The sequence below is a fragment of the Erpetoichthys calabaricus genome, chromosome 15 (genome assembly GCF_900747795.2).
Source record: "Erpetoichthys calabaricus chromosome 15, fErpCal1.3, whole genome shotgun sequence".
NCBI classification, from domain to species: domain Eukaryota; kingdom Metazoa; phylum Chordata; class Cladistia; order Polypteriformes; family Polypteridae; genus Erpetoichthys; species Erpetoichthys calabaricus.
This window is the reverse complement of record NC_041408.2, coordinates 1,336,437-1,359,512: the sequence shown is the minus strand read 5'-3', so window position 1 is coordinate 1,359,512 and position 23,076 is coordinate 1,336,437. Positions and strand designations below refer to the sequence as shown.

The window sequence follows — 23,076 nt, the reverse complement described above, 5'->3', positions numbered from 1 at the left end:
GTATCACGTCCTAGTGAGCTGAATGACTTCCGGCCTGTTGCTCTGACGTCACATGTGATGAAGACCATGGAGAGGCTGCTGCTTCACCACCTGAGGCCACAGGTCCGCCACGTCCTCGACCCTCTGCAGTTCGCATACCAGGAGAAGGTGGGAGCGGAGGATGCCATCATCTATATGCTACACCGATCCCTCTCCCACTTGGACAGAGGCAGTGGTGCTGTAAGAATTATGTTTCTGGACTTCTCTAGCGCCTTCAACACAATCCAACCTCTGCTCCTTAGGGACAAGCTGACAGAGATGGGAGTAGATTCATACCTGGTGTCATGGATCGTGGACTATCTTAGAGACAGACCTCAGTATGTGCGTCTCGGGAACTGCAGGTCTGACATTGTGGTCAGCAACACAGGAGTGCCACAAGGGACTGTACTTTCTCCGGTCCTGTTCAGCATAAACATCAGACTTCCAATACAACTCGGAGTCCTGCCACATGCAAAAGTTCGCTGACGACACTGCAATGGTGGGCTGCATCAGGAGTGGGCAGGAGGAGGAGTATAGGGACCTAATCAAGGACTTTGTTAAATGGTGCGACTCAAACCACCTGCAACTGAACACCAGCAAAACCAAGGAGCTGGTGGTGGATTTTAGGAGGACCAGGCCCCTCATGGACCCCGTGATCATCAGAGGTGACTGTGTGCAGAGGGTACAGACCTATAAATACCTGGGAGTGCAGGTGGATGATAAACTGGACTGGACTGCCAATACTGATGCGCTGTGTAAGAAAGGACAAGCCGACTATACTTCCTTAGAAGGCTGGCGTGCTGGGGAGGCAGCATTAAGAAGAAAGACGCGTCACGTCTGGACAAACTGGTGAGGAAGGCAGGTTCTATTGTAGGCACAGAGCTCGACAGTTTGACATCTGTGGCGGAGTGACGGGCGCTGAGCAGACTCCTGTCAGTCATGGAGAATCCACTGCATCCACCGAACAGGATCATCTCCAGACAGAGGAGCAGCTTCAACGACAGACTGCTGTCACCGTCCTGCTCCACTGACAGACTGAGGAGATCATTCCTCCACCACACTATGCGACTCTTCAATTCTACCCGGGGGGGTAAACGTTAACATTATACAAAGTTATTGTCTGTCTGTATACCTGCATTGTTATCACTCTTTAATATTGTTCTTTATCAGTATGCTGCTGCTGGAGTATGGGAATTTCCCCTTGGGATTAATAAAGTATCTATCTATCTATCTATCTATCTATCTATCTATCTATCTATCTATCTATCTATCTATCTATCTATCTATCTATCTATCTATCTATCTATCTATCTATCTATCTATCTATCTATCTATCTGAATGAACACAGCTACGGCCCTGAGCCGACTTACCAGTACACCTAATGATGCCAGGATAGGTTCTGGCACTCCATGGCACTAAATTTAGTAAGTGAGTGAACAATATGGACAGCTGGATGGATGATAGCACTTTACATTCACCACGTTTTATGACAGGTGCTTACCTAACTTCTGAAGGGTCTTTACCTCAGGTAGCTCTTCCACCAGTCATCCTTCTGAGGTGCTATACAAAGGAAAATCGAGTCCCCTTTGTAAGTTAATATTTTATATGGCACCGTTAACAGAGCTCACCTCACTACCATGAGCCATCAGTTATCTAAAGTATTCAGACTAGGGGGTGTAGCAGCACCCCAGACCCCTTACAGACACAACTACACAAGGCCCAAAGGTTCACTTCACTGGTAGATATAACCTTGCAGTACACAACACAGTCCACTTCTTGTCTCTTCTCGAGCCTAGGCAAGTGCTGTCCAGCGGCTTTCCCGACTTGGACTCCCTGAGCCGAGTGGTGGGCTCTCTTTTAACTCTGCAAGTGTTTAATCCTTTACCTCCAGGAAGCACTTCCGGGTCAGGTGGTTTTTGTATCATCACTACCAGCAGCCCCCACAAAACCTGACAGGGACCACAACTCCCACGCTGCCCTGCAGGCGTCCATAATGGGGCTTGCCAGACGGGATGCTGCCACCCAGTGTACAGGAGGACACTCTGCCCACAGCAGGCAGCCACCCACTGTGCTGTCCTTCCCAGTTCATCCCAGGCATCACTCAGTGGCTATTAGGATGCCAGCCCCGCTGTGATGCCCCTCCACATAAAGGAGGCACTGTCATTCTCTCTCTGACCTTCCGTTATCAAGGCCGGCTGGCCAGGTATTCAGGGAGTGGGGTCCACATGGACTGGGGCGCCTGTTCAACCCTCACAACGCACAGGAGGTAAGAAGATGTTCCATTGTCTTAATTCAACATTTTATGAAACGCTTTAAAATTCTCCTTCACAACGGTAGTACTAGGGTGTTGTACCGTGTTAGCCATTATGAATGTAGAGAAAAGTCAAGCAAAATGACCCCTTTTATTGGCTAACTAAAAAGATTACAATATGCAAGCTTTCGAGGCAACTCAGGCCCCTTCTTCAGGCGAGATGTAATGCCTGCATATTGAAATCTTTTTAGTTAGCCAATAAAAGGGCTAATTTTGCCTGACTTTTCTCTCCTTCACAATGGTGAACAACTTTTTAAATTGAAGCAACAGCACCATCTTGTGTTTGTAAAAATCCAAACCGTTATTCCCTTTTAGCAGCCCTTACTCCGAAAAGCAAGCAGCCAGCACCATTCACACCTTCCACTTAATCTCTCTCTTTAGTCTCACGCGTGAGGGCCGTTTAAATCTGAACGTCAAAAGATGGGCTGTCCTGGCTGGAGTCGCTGCCAAAGGGTCAGAATATTTGTATCAATGGGATATTTCAGTCTGCGGTGGGCTGGCGCCCTGCCCGGGGTTTGTTTCCTGCCTTGCGCCCTGTGTTGGCTGGGATTGGCTCCAGCAGACCCCCATGACCCTGTAGTTAGGATATAGTGGATTGGATAATGGATGGATGGATGGATATTTCAGTTTTGAAGTTTTACATATATTTTTACAATCCTGCTTTTGCTTTGTCATTCTGGGGTATTGAGTGTTGAATGAGGAGGGAAAAAAACAAACTGAAATGATTTTAAGGCTGCAATTTGAGAAAAGGGGCGCTGAATACTTACTGAAGCCACTTGATATAAAACGGTCACAACTCGGATAGTTTGGTAGCACTGATGTCCCTGAAGTGTCCCACTAAGAGCTCCCACTTTAAAGGGCGATCACATGAAAGCCCCCATTGAAACACTCCTATAGCACACGGACATGGCAGTGGTGTGTCCCACTGATCTAACGGGTCACTTCACCTCATGCACTTGCCTGTGCTTACAAGTTTGACTCAAATGAGAAAAAGCACCCACACGTATGTAGTCAGGACCACCCATCTACTGAAACTTGTAAGCACACCTGCCAAGTGGGTGTTAGGAACTTTAAATCCAGGGAAAGGGATACCAGGTGGGTCAGTTTGGGTCTGCCTTTTCCACCTATCACTTGCTAATCTCCGTGTCACTGAATACCCCGGACTTTCAAGGGGCTCATGGTGAAAGCTTTCAAACAGTTCCTCTGACTGCAGTCAAGAGATGTGAATGTGCACAATGTTGTTTTCCGGACGCCGCCAGCGCCTGATCGAGGTGCTGTGCAGCCACCTGCGATGATCCAATGAAGGCAGGAGCCCCCACTGTGTTAAATCCTCCGGGACAAAGCCTGGAAACGACGAGGAAAGACCTAAGAACATTTATGTTAGGTGGACTGCACAGTGGAGGGTGGCTGGATAGTTTTTTTTTTTTTGGCCCTGGACCCCTGCAGATTGTTTTCTTCCTCCAGTTTAACAAGTTTTTTTTTTTATTATTATTAATAATTCATTATATTTATATGGCACTTTTCTCAATACTCAAAGCGCTCTCCATGCAGGGAGGACCCTTGATCTCCTTACTGCGAGGCAGCAGCAGTCCTCCTGACCATCTGACCTTACTATTACATTCATCTTTAGAGACTTAGAACACAATATTATATGTAAGACTCTACTTTTCAACTAATTATATATTTCACTTTCTCATATAGGAAGTATAGGGAAAGTATTCAAATTCTCCAAAAACTCCATTTCAAGATTTTGATGAATCTCGATGTTTTAGTCCTTCCAGAGTCCGTGACTACCATTTCTGTAATTTATGTCTGTGTGTGTGTTTAAATACAATCACTTGAGTACACTTCCACTTCGGTCAACCAAATTTTGCATACACGCACTGAGCACAAAACGTCGATTTCTATCAACATTTGAGCTAGTTCCGCTAACCGGAAGTGGTACTTTACCGTTTATTCATGCAGTTGCAGAGTCGGATTTATTATAATTGTTCAATATATTATTAATTTGTTGTTGATGGCTCTTTAATTTACATGATATAAAAATATAATCATTGTCTTGCGGTTTACTCCTCAAATATCCAACACCATATCGGAGTATAGGAGAAAGTCTAGGAGAGACCACCCCCGATTTTTTTTATGACTTGTTTACCTAACTGTTCATAAGCCACTCTGAGCACATTCTGTGTATAAAAATGTGTGACAGTAAGAAATGTTACTGTTTAAATTAAGATCTGATGTTTATAGAAGAAGCCGATGCTCCCATATATGCACTTTCGGGGGCTGGCCGAAGACCACAGAAGGCCCCAACCCGAGACTCTGCTGTGTGCTGCCGCGTTGTGGTAACCGCTGAGTGAACACGACAGCACGTATGACAGAAAACACGGACCCCCTTAGCTTTACACCTTTTTACTTTCCACCACTGGCAACTAGTACTGGAAACCGGATAAATAAGCCTAGTTTCTCAAACTAATAAAAGTGTAAAATCTCTTCCGAGTGGAAAAAATACAGCAATCCGTTTATCGGGCCTTTCCATTCCCATTAAATCCCCAAACTAAATTTCGACTAAACCGAAAATAGTAACGCAGCAAATCATCCGTGTTATACATCATAAACAAGTATTACGAACCACGCCGATGTTTGAGGTGACGCACACCTTATTAAAAAACATAGCAACGGAAAGCACAAGTAATAAATCATAAAATAATAACATAAAGCCGCTGTTCCCCATCTGAGTCGCGAGGAACTGAGCCTGTCGCGGCAACGCGGGGCAGAGGGCGATGTGAACAGAGAGTGCTACGCCACCAAAGAGTCCACTTACTCTTGTATTTTTATTTTTATGAGCTCTACAATGTACACGTGACTACCTCTAACACATGCATGTACCGCTAGAAATGACGGGATCAATTAATCAGAAACAGAGAGCTACTAACATTAAGGCGGGACCTATTTTTAAAACATCCAATCAGCTCTCAAACCGAGAAGGACTGGCGGATGTTTTCAACTAATAGCCAATCATAAGTAGCTCCAAGTAGACGCAACGTTTTTACTACCAATCATACCTCATAGTCATTCGTCATGGTGTTGGAGGGCGTGGCCTACTATTGCGCGCTGCGCGTACATTTTGAAAAACATAAAATAACGCATGGGGATGTGGCGCGTTGGCAGTAATTAAAGGCCGTTTTGAAACAGCAGTTTCAGTGAGTAAAATGTTATATTGTTTGTTTTACGTTGCTAGGACTTGCTTTGTGAATATGAGCCTGTGATATTTATACTGATAATCGCGAATTTGATGCTTATAACTCGCGTTATTGTGACTGTACGATAATGAGTATCGTAATGCGTTTATGGCGTGCATTGTTCTTTTTCGTTATTTTTATGTGCGTCAGTTGAACTCCATCAGCTATTTATCAAAAATAATTGCTGACAAATTTACTAAACAATGATGCGCCATTCTAATTTTGAAGCGTAATATTTTCCTTCTCCCCCTCCATTGCGTTCTTAAGGACAGGCGACTCGTTCAGGGCATGCACAGTTGAGAGCTCGCAAGTCGGCTTCTTTCCTAGGCCCACAAGTGTGGACAGATCGTATTCATCCATCCGCATTCGTATAAATTTGTTATTTAGTTGTATTATCTTGTACCAAATTTTGTTATGCGTAATGAATGATGTTTTTGGACTGTCTGAGGTTAGCCACATCTAAATTATTTATGAATAATCACGAACCTGGGCTAAACAGCCAGGCCCAGCCTAGATAATACACCTAGAGTACTAGCTACAAGGCTGTCCTAGTCCTAACAACTTAATATTAACAGGGTGTACAAAGTGGATGACAGTTGAGCGTTGTGTAAATCTACCACAGCCCCTGTCATTTATGGACACCCAAGTTTCACTAATGGATTGGCAGCGGTGACTCACAACTCTAAATAGAATTAAGCGGGTTTGAACATGTCATGTTATGTTTGTTTCATTAGAACATTGATTGTTATTATTTTTTCAGGGTCTTCTTAAGCCCCTGCCTGCACAATGAGTTGGGCTGTTGAGGAGTGGAAAGAAGGGCTTCCCACCAGGGCCCTCCAGAAGATCCAGGACATTGAGGGACAGCTGGACAAACTAAAGAAGGAGAGACAGCAGAGGCAGTTTCAGTTGGAGTCACTGGAAGCTGCTTTTCAAAAGCAAAAACAAAAGGTTATTACAACTTTAAATGTAGATAAGTAAACATTTTTTTAAACAATATTGCTAAATTTATATTAGGTTTTTAGTTAGAATAAGCCAAAGACAAAAAAAAGGCAAGCAGAATTCATAATCAATTGTGATGGTAGGACCTCATGCTGCTTGTACTCTGAGAACCTGATGAAAGGATTTAACAAATGAATTATTAAGCTGGTTGGGAGGGCACATAATGGCCTACAGTGGTTGGTGAGTCCAAAAAAAATATTTTAATAAAAATGAAGATGATAAAATGAGAAAAGGCACACTAGGCCAAGCGCAAGTGCTGCTGGGAATGAGGCGATTTAGAATCGCACATTAACGTTTTATGCAAACAGCAGCCAGCAGTGGCAGACATTGAATTCAGTTTCCTGGAACTTAAGGACGCCACGACCGCTGCCCTTGTCATGACCTGTCGAAGTTTATTTTATTCAACACTGGCTAAAATATCTTTCAGCAGTAGCAACAAGACATGAACCGGATTCTCAAGGTAGTTTGCATTTCTGGCTTTAGGTGTAGGTAAGCAAATTCATGAATTACACCTTTTTAATGACAAATGCCATCCCAAGACCCTTAACAAGTTCAGGTAAATAATTTAATGGTTTATATACATTTTTCAGTTAAAACTCGGGCAGGTTAAGTGACTTAGTCAGGATCGCTCGATAAGGTGGAGGTTAGGCCTTTGCATTTATCGATACTGTAGTACAAAATGAGTTGTGTTTAGGGTTGCTGACTATGTTGTCCCTGTTTTGATTGTTTGTGTCGAGATTTTGTTTGTATGAGCTTCATGAACCAAATTGTACTCCGTGAAAATGATATTGTCATGACAAAAGTTTTTAGTTACTTAAAACAGGATTTTCTTTTAGGTGGAAAATGAAAAGTCTGAAGCTGTGGCTTTAAAAAGGGAGAATCAGAGTCTAGTGGAGTCATGTGACAGCCTGGAAAAGTCCCGGCAGAAAATCAGCCATGACCTGCAAATGAAAGAGCAGCAGGTGAACTGCTTGGAAGGACAGCTGGCCTCCAGTAAGAAACAAGGCGACACGCTGGAGCAAGAAATCAAAAGGTTTGTTATCTCAGTAGTCTGAGTTCTTGGTGACAAGTGTGTTGCTTTTCTGACAAAATCCAAATTGAAGTCTTACGCGATCATACTTTTATACATTTTTTGTTAAAAAATGACATGTCTTTTGAAAAATCACATGCTGTCAATGTACTTTACAATCCACGTTTAAAGCATATATTGCTTGCTGTAATTCAGAAACAGTCTCAAGGAGCGCCATACTATAATGAAATACACGCCTTATTAATCTGACAGCATTTATGCATGAAACCTTTCCGTAAAGGTTCTGCATGGTGAAGTCTGTTAAAATATTACTGTATAAAATCTTAAAAATACAGCATTGCAGAGTTGTTACCTTTTGTGTTTTTTTTTTAACAAAGTTCATTTATTTTTTTTTAAGTGTGCAAGTTCTGTACCTGTTGTCAGATTTCATTTATGTGGACATTTTTGGCTAGAGGATGCAATCATCAATAAACAATGCGAGTCAATAATGGTGTGTTGCACAAATGTTTGTGTATACAGTGGTGATGGCTGTGTTGACGGATCTGCCTGTATTTTTGTTTGTTTAAACCGTTTTATGTCCATAACAAAGGCGAGTTTAAGAACCATTGGACAAGCACTGCTTATTTTCCAGGTTTGCACTATTTGTCTGTAATGAAAATGCATGTATGGTGGTGATGGAGTCACAGTTAATTGTCAGTCTGAAGTTTTAACGCATAATTTATGAAAAGCTGGCTGGTTGCGTTTACAACTTCAAACCACCCATCAAATATGTTTGCACAGCTAACATGAATATAAGGCCTTGACTTCAACGCTAAATCCTGGTAGTTAGGAGGACAAATAGAATGAAAACATGTACCGGTCCTCACAAATGAGTAGCAGCATTTTCTGTAAAACACACGAGAAATTGAACAAAATGTGTCTTTTATTGGCGAGTATCATACACATTGTTACGGAGCTTTGAATGAAATATCCAGTCCTTTAGTACAATTGAGACTGCAGGGGAGCACATGTATGGCAATGTGTTTAAAGGTCTTTCCTGTTTTTAATATCTACAGCTATATTTTGATTCATTTAAAGTCAGTCTGACGGTATCTGTAATTTAGTTTTTTACCAGTCAAAGAATTTCCTATGAACTGCTGTCAGGCTTCACAGATAACCATAATTCCATTTTGACTAGCTGTGACTGCTTTTACAGATATCTTCAGTGTGTTTACATTAAAAGTATTGCATGTAATTTTGAAATTAACTCGTGGAAATGTAACAGACCACATCAACTAATTCCAGTTTTAACTAGTTCAAATTACAGATATCTACTATTGGAATTTTCACCTGGAATTCTGTCAAATTTTGAGTAGTTTAAAAATACGTCATAAAGTTAATAAGCTGATATCAAATGGCTTTTGTTATGCCAATGACTGCGTGTTGTTACATGTTGGTGCTTCCCTCCCTGTAAGCATTTTTGGAAATTGTCTGCTGTGAGAAGTAGCCAGGTGTATACAGTAACGTACATTTCCAGACACCTATGAGTGAATTTTACTTAAACATAGGTGAAACAATTAGACCGCTCACTAAATGTCACCTTTCTAAATCAATTGGAATCACATGTGGGCTCATAGTAAGAAGCCCAGTGTGATGTAGCAGGTTTTGCCGATAGTCACCACAAACATTTTATGTGTCTTCTCGTTTGAGAATCCTATTTGGCCACTTGAGATTAGTGGGGTCTGAAAGTAAGTTTTCAATCATTTTGTCTCATTAATTTCCAGACAGCTGTCACATTCCTCAAACAGATACTGGAGATATGTCAAGGTGAAAGCAAAGACAGAATAAGTGGAAGCACAAGCAGCCCTAGAAGGAAAAACAGTTAAGGTTAATAATTACTTAAAGACAAAGCTGCATGAGCACCTCGTTAATATCTGAAGCATTCATCGAAGGGAGACCATTGACTTTTTACAGACAAACCTGGAAGGCACAGGAGGAGAAGGGAGAACTGCTGGCCACAGCAGGCGGGGGCTTAAAAGCAGGTTCTGAGCAAGAATAATCGGAGGAGCCACATTGTCATTTGAAAAATAGGAGACTTGCTTCATACAGCATAGCACACTTGAGCGAGTGACAGAGAGCCCTGTTCTCTGTCCTGTCCATCTATCCGATTGATCTCCAAAGATGATTCCATAAATAGCTTATAGCTATAATAGCAAAACAACTTCCATAGGAGCTTCTTTGAACATTTTTGCAATGAAAATTTGTAGCAGCTTGAAAGATTATTAATATTGTCAAATTAATACTCTGACCAGAAACGTTAGCAGTGACACGTCTAAGAATATCGCCAAAATATGTTCAATTTTCTAGTCTTCATGCAGAATCTGCTGATGCAAAGTAGCACCAAAGTGAGCCGTGGTCAAACAGATTAAAGTCAAGTTTAACTGCTCTTCAGAAATTTTGAAAGAAGCCGAACTCCACCAGGCCTGCACTTTGCAGTTCGACCCTCCCAGAAGAGAAGCTGAAGCTGATGACAGGATGGTGATTTGTTATGTTTGCTTTGTCTCGTTTGTTTAAAGCTTGGGACCACATAAGTGTTTAATTATAAGAAGAAACGTTACAAGAGGCTGACTAATGTTTAGCAGTTGATGAGGTGCTGATATGCTGGCTGTTTAAAGCGCCCAAGGATTTCCCCTTGGGATTAATAAAGTATCTATCCATCCATCCATCCATCCATCCATCCATCCATCCATCTAAATCCCTCCTCCATCGCAGGGGTTGCGTTCCAGAGCCACCCACGAAATAAGAAAATCCGCGAAGTACAAACCATATCTTTATATGGTTATTTTTATATTGTCATGCTTGGGTCACAGATTTGCACAGAAACACAGGAGGTTGTAGAGAGACAGGAACGTAATTCAAACACTGCAAACAAACATTTATCTCTTTTTCAAAAGTTTAAACTGCTCCATGACAAGACAGAGATGACAGTTCTGTCTCACAATTAAAAGAATGCAAACATATCTTCCTCTTCAAAGGAGTGCGTGTCAGGAGCACAGAATGTCACATAGATAGAGAAAACAATCTCTAGCAAACAAATCAATAGGGCTGTTTGGCTTTTAAGTATGCGAAGCACCGCGGCACAAAGCTGTTGAAGGCGGCAGCTCACACCCCCTCCGTCAGGAGCAGGGAGAGAGAGAGACAGAGTTTGTTTTTCAGTCAAAAATCAATACGTGCCCTTCGAGCTTTTAAGTATGCGAAGCAGCTGCACAAAAGATAGCAACGTGAAGATAATCTTTCAGCATTTTTAGACGAGCGTCCATATCGTCTAGGTGTGCGAACAGCCCCCCTGCTCAATCCCCATAAGTCAGGATCACAGAAAGTCAGCGCAAGAGAGAGAGAAAAGTAAGCAATCTAGCTTCTCAGCCATCTGCCAATAGCGTCCCTTGTATGAAATCAACTGGGCAAACCAACTGAAGAAGCATGTACCAGAAATTAAAAGACCCATTGTCCGCAGAAATCCACGAACCAGCAAAAAATCCGCGATATATATTTAAATATGCTTACATATAAAATCCGCGATGGAGTGAAGCCGCGAAAGGCGAAGCGCGATATAGCGAGGGATCACTGTATACAATTAGGATAGGAGCAGGACAAAGCCATCTAGAATGTTTAGCCATGTTGGACACAATAATACGGCCTTTCCATCGATGTCTGCAAAATTGTTCTTATTCTCAAATGATTATTTGGGCTTTGTGCTGGTTTGGCAATGAGCACTTGTGACTCTCGCATCCCTGCAGTGGGCTGGCACCTTGCCCAGGATTTCTTTCCTGCCTTGCGCCCTGTGTTGGCTGGGATTGGCTCCAGCAGACCCCCGTGACCCTGTAGTTAGGATATAGCGGGTTGGATAATGGATGGATGGATGGACTCTCGCATCCGTCGTCCTGGTTTCAGGTCCCTTCAGCCCCTGTGTAGAGTTTGCAGGTTCCCCCTCTGTGTGTGTGTGTGTGTGTGTGTGTGTGTGTGTGTGTGTGTGTGTTACGTGGTTACCCAAATTTTACTTGTCATGGTACTGTTTGTGGAGTTTTGTACTTTTCTCCACTTGTGTTCCTTGTGGTTGTGATGGATTAACAGGGTGTTTCACATGTTTACACAGCAGACTATTTGAAATGTGTCTTTAAATGAACAGTTTGATGAATTATTTCTCTTATAATGTGCCAATTTCACATTCCGTTTTTTCTTCACCTCCTTTAGGTACAAATGTGAGCTAGAAAGGATTCAGAAATCTCAAACGTCTTGTGATTCACAGCCATGCAGAACACCACAGGACAGCTTTATGTCTTTCTCAACACCGAGTAAAGTTCTTAACGGTAAACACTTCAATACATCAGAGCTGCAGTGTAGTCTGAGGGCAATCAAAATTGATAATAAGATTTTACATTTGTTTAAATTATTATAAATACTAGAAAAGTATAAAGTTATGTTCAATTTTCTTTTATAAGATGGGAAAATTGAAGAACTTCAAGAGAAATATAACCAAGAATGTGAAGAGAGAAAAAGGCTTGAAGCAGAACTGAAAGTCCTCCAAGTCAAAGTAAGTACAAAATGGCAATATCAGAATTACAGGGTGAGTCAAAATTATGTTAACACGAATGGTACTGTTATGTATAGGCTTGTATACAATGTTTGTGGACAATTTATGTGCCACATATGGTCCATGTGTTGAACATGACGGCAAACAGGTTGAGACATTCCTGTAAATCATCTTGCACATATGAAATATTTTTTGTGAATAAATTGTTTCCGCCATTCAAATGTTAACATAATTTTGACTCATCCTGTATTTATTATTTTGTTATTATTCAAACTGATTGTCATTCTTGGGGAATTTATGTTTAATAACTTGTTATACAACATAACTACTGCTTTAGTAGCAGAATAGAGCTGGCTTGTGTAACCGTGCCATTAAATGGTTCTGTTTTCAACAGTTAGTAAACCAGTCGAGTGGGAGCCATAAGGACATTGCACGGCATCAGGCGGCATCTTCTGTATTCCCATGGCAGCAAGAGCAGGTGGCAAACCATCAGCCAGGCAACTCATTTGAGACCCCCAATAAAAGGGGTAGCAGCACTTCGGGCTTTCCATGGGAGCATGGCCCCACTTATCAGCAGAGCTCTAGATCTGCAAAGAAGACAGCGCCTCCTTGTAACCCGAGTGACGGCACTAACAGCAACCCACAGTATGAGCAGCTGAAAACTTCCCACCAAGGTATATCTATGAAGCGTGACAACCGTGAAGCTTTTGGATTTAAACTTTGGTGTTTTGGTTGCAGAATATTGCAGTTATCTGGTTAGAACTATACATTTAGACTAAAAAAAAGTGCATATATCATTGTACATTATCAGACTTGTGATTGTATTATCTGTTTGTCGGTTGACAAGAAAGTGAGTGCAATGCGTTGTTTTGTGAATACTCTTTTTAACCTTTTTCAGTTCACACAGCTGCAAGCAGTGATTTTGTCTTCACACGTATACCGTATATACTCACATATAAGTCAGGCCTTGAAACCCCAAAAAAAAATTGATCATAAAATCAGACATACGCCCATTCAAAAATGCAACATTTACATTTTTTTTTTTAGCATCTTCTTGCTTCCTCCAGTCTTGCATCAGTTTCTCAGACACATCGAATTTTGTTACCAATTTCTTTCGCCACTTCAACGACTTTTAATTTAAAACCAGCTTCATGTTTTCTTCTGATGGAATGCTCCATTGCAGATAAGGTGTATGAGGGTGTGAGATACAAAAAACACAAAGCAGTGCAAACGTTGCTTTGGAGTAGTTCGGGTATTACCGTGTGGTCACGTAAGCACAATACATAGGGAGGAAAAAAAAGACAGTGTGCTCCATGGTTACTCTCTCAGGTGGGCAGGCGTTAGCATGTCATAATCTCTTAGACCAATAGCGTGAGTTTTCCGCGTTCGACTTATACCACCAACATTATAAAATACCGGAAATTATACAGTAAAATCAAGCCCTGACTTATCCGCGGGAGAACTTAAAAGGAAGTGTATATGCTGTAATTGAAACATTTGTTATTAATGAAAAAATATAAAAATCAATTTTCACTGTTGTGACAGGGTGACATTTGAAATCCAGGGGAATAATTTGAGAAGAAATGAACAGGACATTTATCCATCTTACACATAAACGTGCATTCTGAAACATTTCTGTGTATTCTTGCATGCATGAACTCTGATTCAAATATGGCCTTTCCTCCTGGACGTTTCACCTCTTCAGTGCAGTACACGCTGACTTCAACCGACAGCATGCCTGTCCCGGTTTATTTGTGTCTGGGATGCGAGAGGCTTGTGTGGTCAACCTTGTCACATTTGCTACTATGTTACTTTTTAGGAAAGGTCAAAATGGCCAAACTGAAGAAAGGGGGCCGACAAATTAAGAACAAGCGATGAGTCCAGTGTGTTAGAAATAGTCTTACTGCTTGCTAATGTGTAACTAAAATGCAACTCCGTGGGATATTTTTTACTTGTGATGTGTTAAAGAATAAGGACTTAGTTAACTAACCATTAATCTTTCTACCTTTAGAATTAAAAGCACGTGTGTGTGAATTGGAAAATCAACTTAAATCTCAAGAAAAGGATATCAAGTGCCATCTCAACAAAGTGCAGGAGGTGCAAAGCCAGTATGAGAAGGTGAAGTTACAGCTCGATGAGAAGGACAAGGGTTTAAGCAAAAGTAAAGATGAACTTGCTAGAGTGACGGGACAGTATGACCAGATGGTGAACAAGGTAAAGAGAGAGTGTTTTTGTCAAATGGAGCAAAGCTAACGCAGTTCAGATTTGATTAGGTATCTAAGCATTGAAGCAGGTGAATGGTAGGGGAACCACTGGCTACCCCTTGTGTTGTCCATTTGGGTAACTAAAGAGTAACACACTGTGAAGCACTACAAGAAACCATACTGCCAGTGAGAAGACCGTAGATTCAGTGAAGTGATTTGGATCTTGTAGTCGCCTCCATTTCTTTCTCTGGTCAGATTTTGTTTCCCTCTTCCCAGTAACTTGTGGCGCCCGTGTAGAGCATGTAGGGGGCTTCATTTGCGAGGTGTACTCAGGCTGTTGCTAATCTTATAAGGGTGATTGTCTACAGAGAAAAGAGAATTGGCACTGCACAAGTTCCATGTTCGCAAGCTGAGGACATTTTTGGAGTTATCATTTTTACAGTTTATGAAACAATCCGCATATATCATAATATTTAATGGTAGCTTTATTCGTCTGGGAAAAAAAAAAAGATTAATGTGTTTCATTTTTCAGTGTGCAGCTCTTGAGCAAAAAATGAAACAAGTATCAGAAGAACTTAACTGCCAGCGACATAATGCAGATAGCACTCGCCTGGCAATGGATCAGAAGTTAAAAGACCAGGAGAAAGAGCATCAAAAGGTAATCGTAGTTTTTTAAAGCGTGTTTAGTACTCCTCTTTATTTTTTTTTCAGAATTACATTTTGAATTACATAACCATATTAGTTTTTTGGAACGTTATCTTGGAGTGAGTGAATGCTGTGAGTGAGGGGACTGCTGTTTGAGTATCAATTCAGGCTCAGTACTCTGTGGTTGGTTTAAAGAAGCACAACGTCTAGTGCTTGCTGACGCTGTGATGTTGCCAGGCTTTCCGTCACCCTGTAATTGGGTTAGTGGAGTCCATAAAAAGAATATTAATGGCTGGCTTAAACCTCAAAACTAAATGTTAACTAGTACTTATAGACTTGACATGTTTTACTATAGTTGACAAGGCAATTCAGTAGTTGCTGCTGATACCCTGAGGATCTGTTGTCCTCCGTTTGAATCCCAGGCCCAGTCCCTGACTGTATGAACTTTGCATGTTTTCTCCATCTCTTTGCTGTGTCATCTCCAGGTACTTCAGTTTATCCCTCACAACTCAGTTGTTCCAAAGTATATGTTGTGAACGGGCCATTCAGCCCAATAACCTCACCATTAAGGTAATTGGTAACTGTAAATTGGCTCCACGTGAAACAGTAATTGCCTGGACCCCGTGACTGGCAGGCAGCTTGTCCAGGGTTGCTTCCTGCCTTACGCTCAGGTCCTCTGGGATGAGTTTCTGCTGTTCCTTGCAAACTTCAACTGGATAAATCAGATTTGTGAATGTGGTCTTATTGTAGCCTGTTCAATTAGAAACATTAGAAAAGGAACATGCACATCCATTCAGCGTTTCCTGGAATGGTGTGTTCCATCATAGAAATGTTGGCCTTGTATTTCTTAAAGTCAGCAACTGTTTATGTTCTGCACTGATTTGTGTAGGTCTCATTTAAAAAGTGCCTTGAGAGTGTCATGGCTTGTTTTGGTTTGTTCCAGTAGGTCCTGTGTGCTCGAACATGTGCTCAGAGTAAGGCATTCTTTGTTTTGTAAAGCAAACATAAAGACATTTAATTTTAGTGAATGTCGCCTCCCTTATGGACATACTGTATTTTGACCTTCATCCCATGTCTTGCCTCAATGCATCACCATTATGAAGGGAATTAGTGCCGTCGACCACCGCTGTTATTTCATTGATGTTGAGGGAAGAACTTTAAGGACCTTCACATCTCGACATGACTATAATGTGGAGTGTCAAAGTGGATACAGTAGGATTGGCTGGCTTGTTGGGCTGAATGGCTTTTATTTTTATTAAACATCCTAATTTTCTCTCACCCTAATTTTCATTGGTCTCCCTTTTAAGCTTTGTTTATTTACTGTTGTGGATATTAGATGCCTGAGTAATATGAACATTTATGATATGTAGGTTTTTATGAAGGTTAAAAGGCATTTAATTTTTTTTTTCAGGAAATTTTATATCATCAGAATTCCTTACAGAATGTGGAACAGCAGCTTAGTCAAATGAAAATTAAAACAGGGCAGGAACTCCAGCAAGCAAAAAATGAAAACAATTCTCTAAGATCTGAATGTGATAAGGTATTGAACTATTATTTAATTAACATGATTTTCCTAATTGAATGCATTTCTTAGTAGCATAAATAAAAAATAAAGACCCTCTAAAATGTAATAATAAGTTAGCATTTATCAAACATTACAGAGGAAAATCTGCGGAAATCTTTGGTGTGTTTTTAAGGGTGACTGCAAACAGGAAAAGTGACTTGACGAGTGTGCTTGGGCAGTCTCAGCTGAGCGCACCTCTGAATCCATAAACTGCTAAATCTGCAGGCCTCGAAACCAAAAAAAATTAAAGGAATACTCCACCCTAAAGTGATATTTGTTTAATATATTACTCTATCCGTGTAGCTTGCAGTGATGGCTGAGAAAATATTTTATTGTAGTCATGCTGAACACAGATTAAGAAAAACTTTATGATCTAATACAAGCCGGTGGTGACCAATGCTGAACAATGGCAAGCTGTGAAAATGTCCAAAGAAACGAGAAAATCTCATGTTGTGTAATCCACATGTTGGTTTTCCAATTGTATGCTCAAAACACATACAGTTTTTACTAAAATAGCGTTAAGTAGATACCTCCGGGGAAATCAGTGCACATCATAAACCGCGTAAGAAACACAAGTCACATGGGATTGACTTGTAGAGCTGAAGATCCGCCTCCCGCATTCATTTGTGAAGAGCCTTACCGTAAATTCAAATACTCGACCCATGTGACTTGTGTTTCCTGTTTATGATGTACACAGATTTTTCATTTGCCATTTTGGAGTGTTGGTCACTATTGTCTTATAGTATAGCATAAACTTTTTGGTTTTTTATCTCTGCTCTGCATAAAAATGTGAGAAAAAAAATATATCTCGAGCATCTCTGCAAACTGTGTGGGGCAAGTAACTTATTTAAAACTATCGTTTGTTTGTGATTGCAAAGTTTCCATTTTTAGCCGCTTCAGTTGTGTGAAGCTAAAATGTTAAACATGCGTATATCAAGGAACATTTTATTTAAAAACTGTTTATACAGTGAGGTGTCCTAAAATAAATGTAATTTGGTTCTGAAACCTTGTTTGTTCTCGCATACGTTTAAATATATGTATTTATATAAAATCTTATTAGACTCCCTACCTTTCAAAGATCCAAGAGGACATTGGGAAGAAGATCTCTTAATCAATATATCAGAAAAGGAGTGGAAGGTAGCAAAGCAGAGAATTCACTCGAGTTCTATATGCACAAAGCATAGAATTATTCAACTAAAAATTATATATCGAGCTCATCTGTCTTTCATAAAACTGTCCAAAATGTTTCCAGGGCAGGATCCAACCTGCGAACGCTGCAACCAAGCTCCTGCCTCACTGGGTCACATGTTCTGGGCCTGCACCAAACTAACATCATTTTGGACAAAAATTTTTAAGTGCCTCTCAGACAGCCTTGGTATCACAATCCCTCCTAACCCATTAACAGCTGTGTTCGGTGTTCTTCCAGATGGACTTGAATTGGAGAAGGACAAGCAAACTATGATTGCATTCACTACACTTTTGGCACGCAGACTTATTTTGTTAAATTGGAAGAATCCTAATTCTCCTCTTATAAGTCAGTGGGAAACCGATGTTTTATATTATTTGAAATTGGAAAAAATCTAATTTTCAGTTAGAGGATCTGTACAACATTTTTTCAAAACATGGCAGGATTTAATCAATATTATTTTAGAATAAGAGAAATAACTATTATTGCATTTAACTCCCTTCTCCATCTCTTATTTACATAGATATTTACTTCTCCCTTTCTTTTGTTTAATGTTGCCTTATTAAAAAGCCTAAAGCAATTTTCCTTTAGCTAAGCTCTCCTTCTCAGGGGTGGGGTTTGATTAGTCTTCAAATTTGTTGGGTTATAAATTGATCTGTTTGTATGGAATGAATACAATGAAAATTAATAAAATACAAATATTAAATATATGTATTTAGGGGTAATCCGTTCCAGGCCCAAAGCCTTGAGCAGAGTTACCATCTGAAGTAATCATTTAAACCGGAAAAATATAATACAAAATTAAAAATACACAGCAAGTGTTAAAGTAATTTAGCATTTATTTATTTAGCTTTTATAAACTGTACATATAAATTTGAAAAGCATAAACAATCTTTCCTTAGTAATAACTGTAATTGTTCTTTCCATAATAAAAGCGTAAAGAAGTCTTGTTCACTTTTTATTTCTTCCTTGTTTTTTAAAATTGTACGTATCACTGATTTACCCATACCATATTCATTTTCATCTCAAGGACTGATAAAAGTACTGAATATCAAATTAAATAAATATTCACTTTGATATCCTACATTTTTTCCACTTTTTTCCTTGGAGATGATTTCTTTCTTAATGTCTTAAGTTAATTAGCTTTCTCACTCATTCCAAACTATATATTGCAGAATAATTAATAAAAATTTTGTCACTGCTACAGGTGCAAATAAGCAGATAACTGAATGTTAGAACCGATAACAATAATGACAACTGACACTTTAATCAAGGCCGTTCTACGTCAGCCAATTAGTATTCCTCCGTGTTCATCCTTGTTTTATGGTTGGAAACTGTTTGTTGTAGCATACCTGACTGGATAAGCATGAGAGACATTACTGACTTCAGATTTCATACATAAACAGCTTTGAAAAATAATTGGACCTTTCCTGCAGTAATTTCACTTTTGATGAATTACAAGTGATGGGCATGTGTGGTAATATTTAAATAAAAACAGCCTTTTTGTATTTTCATTTCAAAACTTGTGTGCTTCACTGACTTTCAAAACTCAAAATAATTGGCGAGGTGGATATTACTGCAGGATGTTCCTTGTCTGGCTGATTATTTGTAAGTACATCACTGAACACGAGGGGGCAGCAGATGTGTTTGAATAACTCGACGTTTTTGTTTGTTTTGTTCCATTTTCTTTTGATATATGCAGGCCTCATTCCAAAAGCAGCATCTTGAAAAAGACTTGGACGACATGAAACAGAAGTTTTGTAGGCTGGAACAAACGCTTCAGTCTAGCCAGGCAAAGGAAAACAGTTTTCGAATCAAATATGAGGTACGTACTGGATTATTCAGCAATTCGGAAAATCTTTTGCCAATAACAAGCTAATTAAATTATTTTTGAAGGCATGCCTAGTTAATACTGAAGAGTAATGAAAATGTCACTGGAGTGGCTTACAAATATTAAAGTTTCTCCTTTTTTTTAAGTTTGAAAGAGCAGTGGTCTCACATAATTTTGGGTCATTTTGCCTTTGTCAACAGTGAGTGGTCGCCCTTTCTTAAAACACAACAAGTGCTTTTTTGTTCTTTTCTGGCTTTGCATTTCTTGTTTTTTGAATTTCAGTAGTCATGTTGACATTTTCTGAAGTTTTACTGGTTTTATTCTTCTTTTGAAGGAAATGCAAAAAGAAAACGCAAGGCTGTCCAGTCAATTTAATCAGAGCTCAAAAAGGCTGATGGAGTTGGAGGAACAACTGAAGAGCAGCAAACAAAACCTTCAACAAACAAGCAACTTAGCTGAAGACTTCAAAAGTAGGTTTTGTTTCACAAAATGCCCACCTGTGTGTTCAAGTAAAATGCAGTGCAAGTGTACTTCAGTGTCAGGGCAGAATGAGCCTCTACCTGCTTTGCTTTTTCAGACTCGGCTTCCCTTTGGCCCCTTGTCTGCTCTGTTGTTACTGTCCTTTCATTTGTCATCCTGGTGTTGGCTTGTGACATTTACATTTTGCTAAGTGTCTCTGGAACAGTCCACCCAAAAATTGTATTTTGTAAGCTATCACGTACCCCATGTTGTTTATAGTCATAGCCAAACAAATTTTAATCTCCTGTTTTCATGGGAAGCGGAGATCACAAATTTTATGATAGACTGACCTTCAATGGGGGCCCAATGCTGAACTACAGCAAACAATATTAAAATGTCCATTTAAAAAAGTCTCAAGTTATTCATGTCGTATAATGTTAGTTATCACGTTGTATGTTCACAACATCCAGAACACTGCATCGTATTTACTAGAATATTGTTAAATAAATACCATCATAAAATAAGAGCAGTGCTTGAACGTGAAGTGTGTTCTCACAGGCAGCATTTCAGTTTGGCCCAACAGCACCCTCTAGAGACCTCATCTGATATGTGTAGTATTTGATTGATACAGAGGTCCTAGACGGTGGCCAGACAATTCCCCACATCAGTCAATTCCCCACATTCCCAACTCCCCACAATTACAATTCCCCACATCACAATTCCCCACATTGCAATTCCCCACATTGCAATTCCCCACTTCCACAACTCCCCACATTGGGATAATATGGAGTGCACTGAATTAATAATATAATGAAGGAATTCTAAAATGCAAATAGTAGTAATTAATCTCCAAAAGTTTTATTTCATGACAATTTATTGAAATGCATTACTGATTACAAAATACAAGTAACTGATATACACAAATGAACAAATGAGTTTAATACAAAATATGCTTGGTACAAAATAATGAATTAGATAAGGTCCTATTCCATTTGCTAATAATTCCACTGTACAGGTTTATCTAATAAAAGAAAATCATTAAACTAAATGTACAGTACAAAAACTATTAATAATTGACAAGAATGACTAAAGTACACAGAAACTACTAAACACAAAGGTTACTTTGGAAACTGCATGTTGGCCAATTTTCTCAAATACTTAATCTTATCCTGTTGATTGGCATACCCTTGGACAGCCTCAATTACTTTGCTATTTAGGGTCTCATACTTCTTCCTTTTTGGCTGTGGTCTGCCATCATCTGCATCAGCCAATGTCTTGCTGTGGATGGCCATGTCCTTCTTCAGACCTTCCAGAAGATCCCACACACCTGGATGACTGCAGTGAAACAGGGCTCTCAGTGAATTGTGGTATCCTTCACAGCAGTTTGTTGTTCTTGGTAGGCCAGTAGCAGCAGCTTCAAAGTGATTCCAGATTCTAATGGGAAACACTGCATCTCTGCCTCTTACTCCAGTAATGTAGGTTGATTCAAAGTAGGCAAGAAGGTCATTGTAGTTGTCTTCATCAGGGAACTCTGCTATCAAGTCATTGAACAGGCCTCTGACATCCTCCACTGGCACAAATGCCAAAGCTGCAAGTGACCTCATCTTGAATCTCATTGGCAGCCGCTCTTGATCATCATAAACTGTTTTCAATCCAAGGGCCCCAATTTTTCTTAGAAGACTTTGGTTAAGGTGAAAGAAGCAGCCTTTGATCTGTGCCTCTGGAAAGGCAGTTTGGGCAGCAGTAATGCAAGCCTTTTCAAAGTCCAGAAGAATTGTCTGTGGGGACAGGTTGGGCAGCAGTTGCTTCAAGATTTCAAACATCCTATTGTAGGTGGGCTGATCTTTCTTTTTAAGGAGGAAGTAGATGCATGGTGGATAGGAGTTGCCAATTTTTGCATGCCAAGTGTAGAGCTGATAAAACATGGCAGGCACTTTGTCAAAAGTTCCATCTCCAAAGATTGTGTCTTTCTGCAGCTGATCCATAAGTTCTCTGTCACCAATTGCAAGAATTCTTTCAGGATCTTCTTCTCCTGAATCATGAAGAATTATTTCCCTGTATTGCTCTGGGATCTCAAACTGTGCAGTGACTGGATTGGGGATGTGATTTCCTCCTGCTTTCTTGACTCTGTTCAGAGTTCTCTCAATGGAAGACTTTTTTGGCATGTGGGCTTTTACCTCCTGAGATAATTTCATCTCTTGAAGAACTGTTCCCATCACATTTCTTGGATTGGCCCCAACAGAATTCATTGTTTCTTTCATCATCTGCATTGCCACATTGGCTTTGATTTTCTGTGGGAAAGAATCATGTGAGTGTTCAGTTGGTTCAGCAGTAACCTCATGGTTTTCATCATCAATGGTCCTTATTTTTGAATGGCAGTTGAATTTTCTGTAGTGCCTGCACCTCCAGTGTACAGTGCCATTGATTTTTCTGTGGAAGATGTACTCATGTCCCTGAAAACCCAAGACCTTTCCTCCCCTCTCACTCAAGTAAAACTCCATTTTTGCGTAGGGTAGGCTTTAAAATTAAAAATAAAATACTGTAAATATGTACTGTAATTTTATTAATTAAACAGCTAGTAGCAATTGCAATTTTATTAATATTAAAAGATAAATGCAGATGCTGCCGATTGCCTACACAAATTCAATGGGCAAATCACTTAGTGATTTGCCCATTGAATTTGTGTAGGCAATCAACAACTGCGCAAATACATGAAGATCTTAAGATCTCCAGATCTAAATCAAAATTAAACTGATAGCGGTCTTACCTCGTCAACAGTCAACTCAGACTGTGGCAAAATAGCAGAAACACAGGGGGTATACCAATGCGTGGTACCTATCGTAGCCCCGAATGTAGATGGCGACACCACTTTCGGACTCCCGACTAGGGTAAGTTCGCTACAGACTATCAAACGTGCAAACTTGGTGCGCGCGACGCGGAGCACGTAGATACGTTGTAAGGCGCGAGAAGAATTTTATTTGATTTATTTCGTGTTTTTATTTTTACACCATAAGTAGAG

The 23,076-nt window shown here is 40.1% G+C and overlaps 1 protein-coding gene across 2 annotated transcripts in view; it reads left to right on the top strand.

Moving 5' to 3' along the window:
* The first annotated feature begins 5,431 nt into the window (after positions 1–5,431).
* The window catches only part of cenpf (centromere protein F), a 41,715-nt gene continuing 24,070 nt past the window's right edge, over positions 5,432–23,076 (top strand). For both annotated transcript variants that reach the window (XM_028820895.2, XM_028820894.2), the window contains exons 1-11: positions 5,432–5,530; positions 6,330–6,517; positions 7,405–7,601; positions 11,829–11,944; positions 12,077–12,168; positions 12,563–12,842; positions 14,180–14,382; positions 14,905–15,030; positions 16,429–16,557; positions 19,470–19,592; positions 19,933–20,068. In XM_028820895.2, coding sequence (XP_028676728.2) covers positions 6,356–6,517; positions 7,405–7,601; positions 11,829–11,944; positions 12,077–12,168; positions 12,563–12,842; positions 14,180–14,382; positions 14,905–15,030; positions 16,429–16,557; positions 19,470–19,592; positions 19,933–20,068 — 1,564 coding nt within the window. In that variant the 5' untranslated portion in view covers positions 5,432–5,530; positions 6,330–6,355. The remainder of the gene's footprint in view (positions 5,531–6,329; positions 6,518–7,404; positions 7,602–11,828; positions 11,945–12,076; positions 12,169–12,562; positions 12,843–14,179; positions 14,383–14,904; positions 15,031–16,428; positions 16,558–19,469; positions 19,593–19,932; positions 20,069–23,076) is intronic.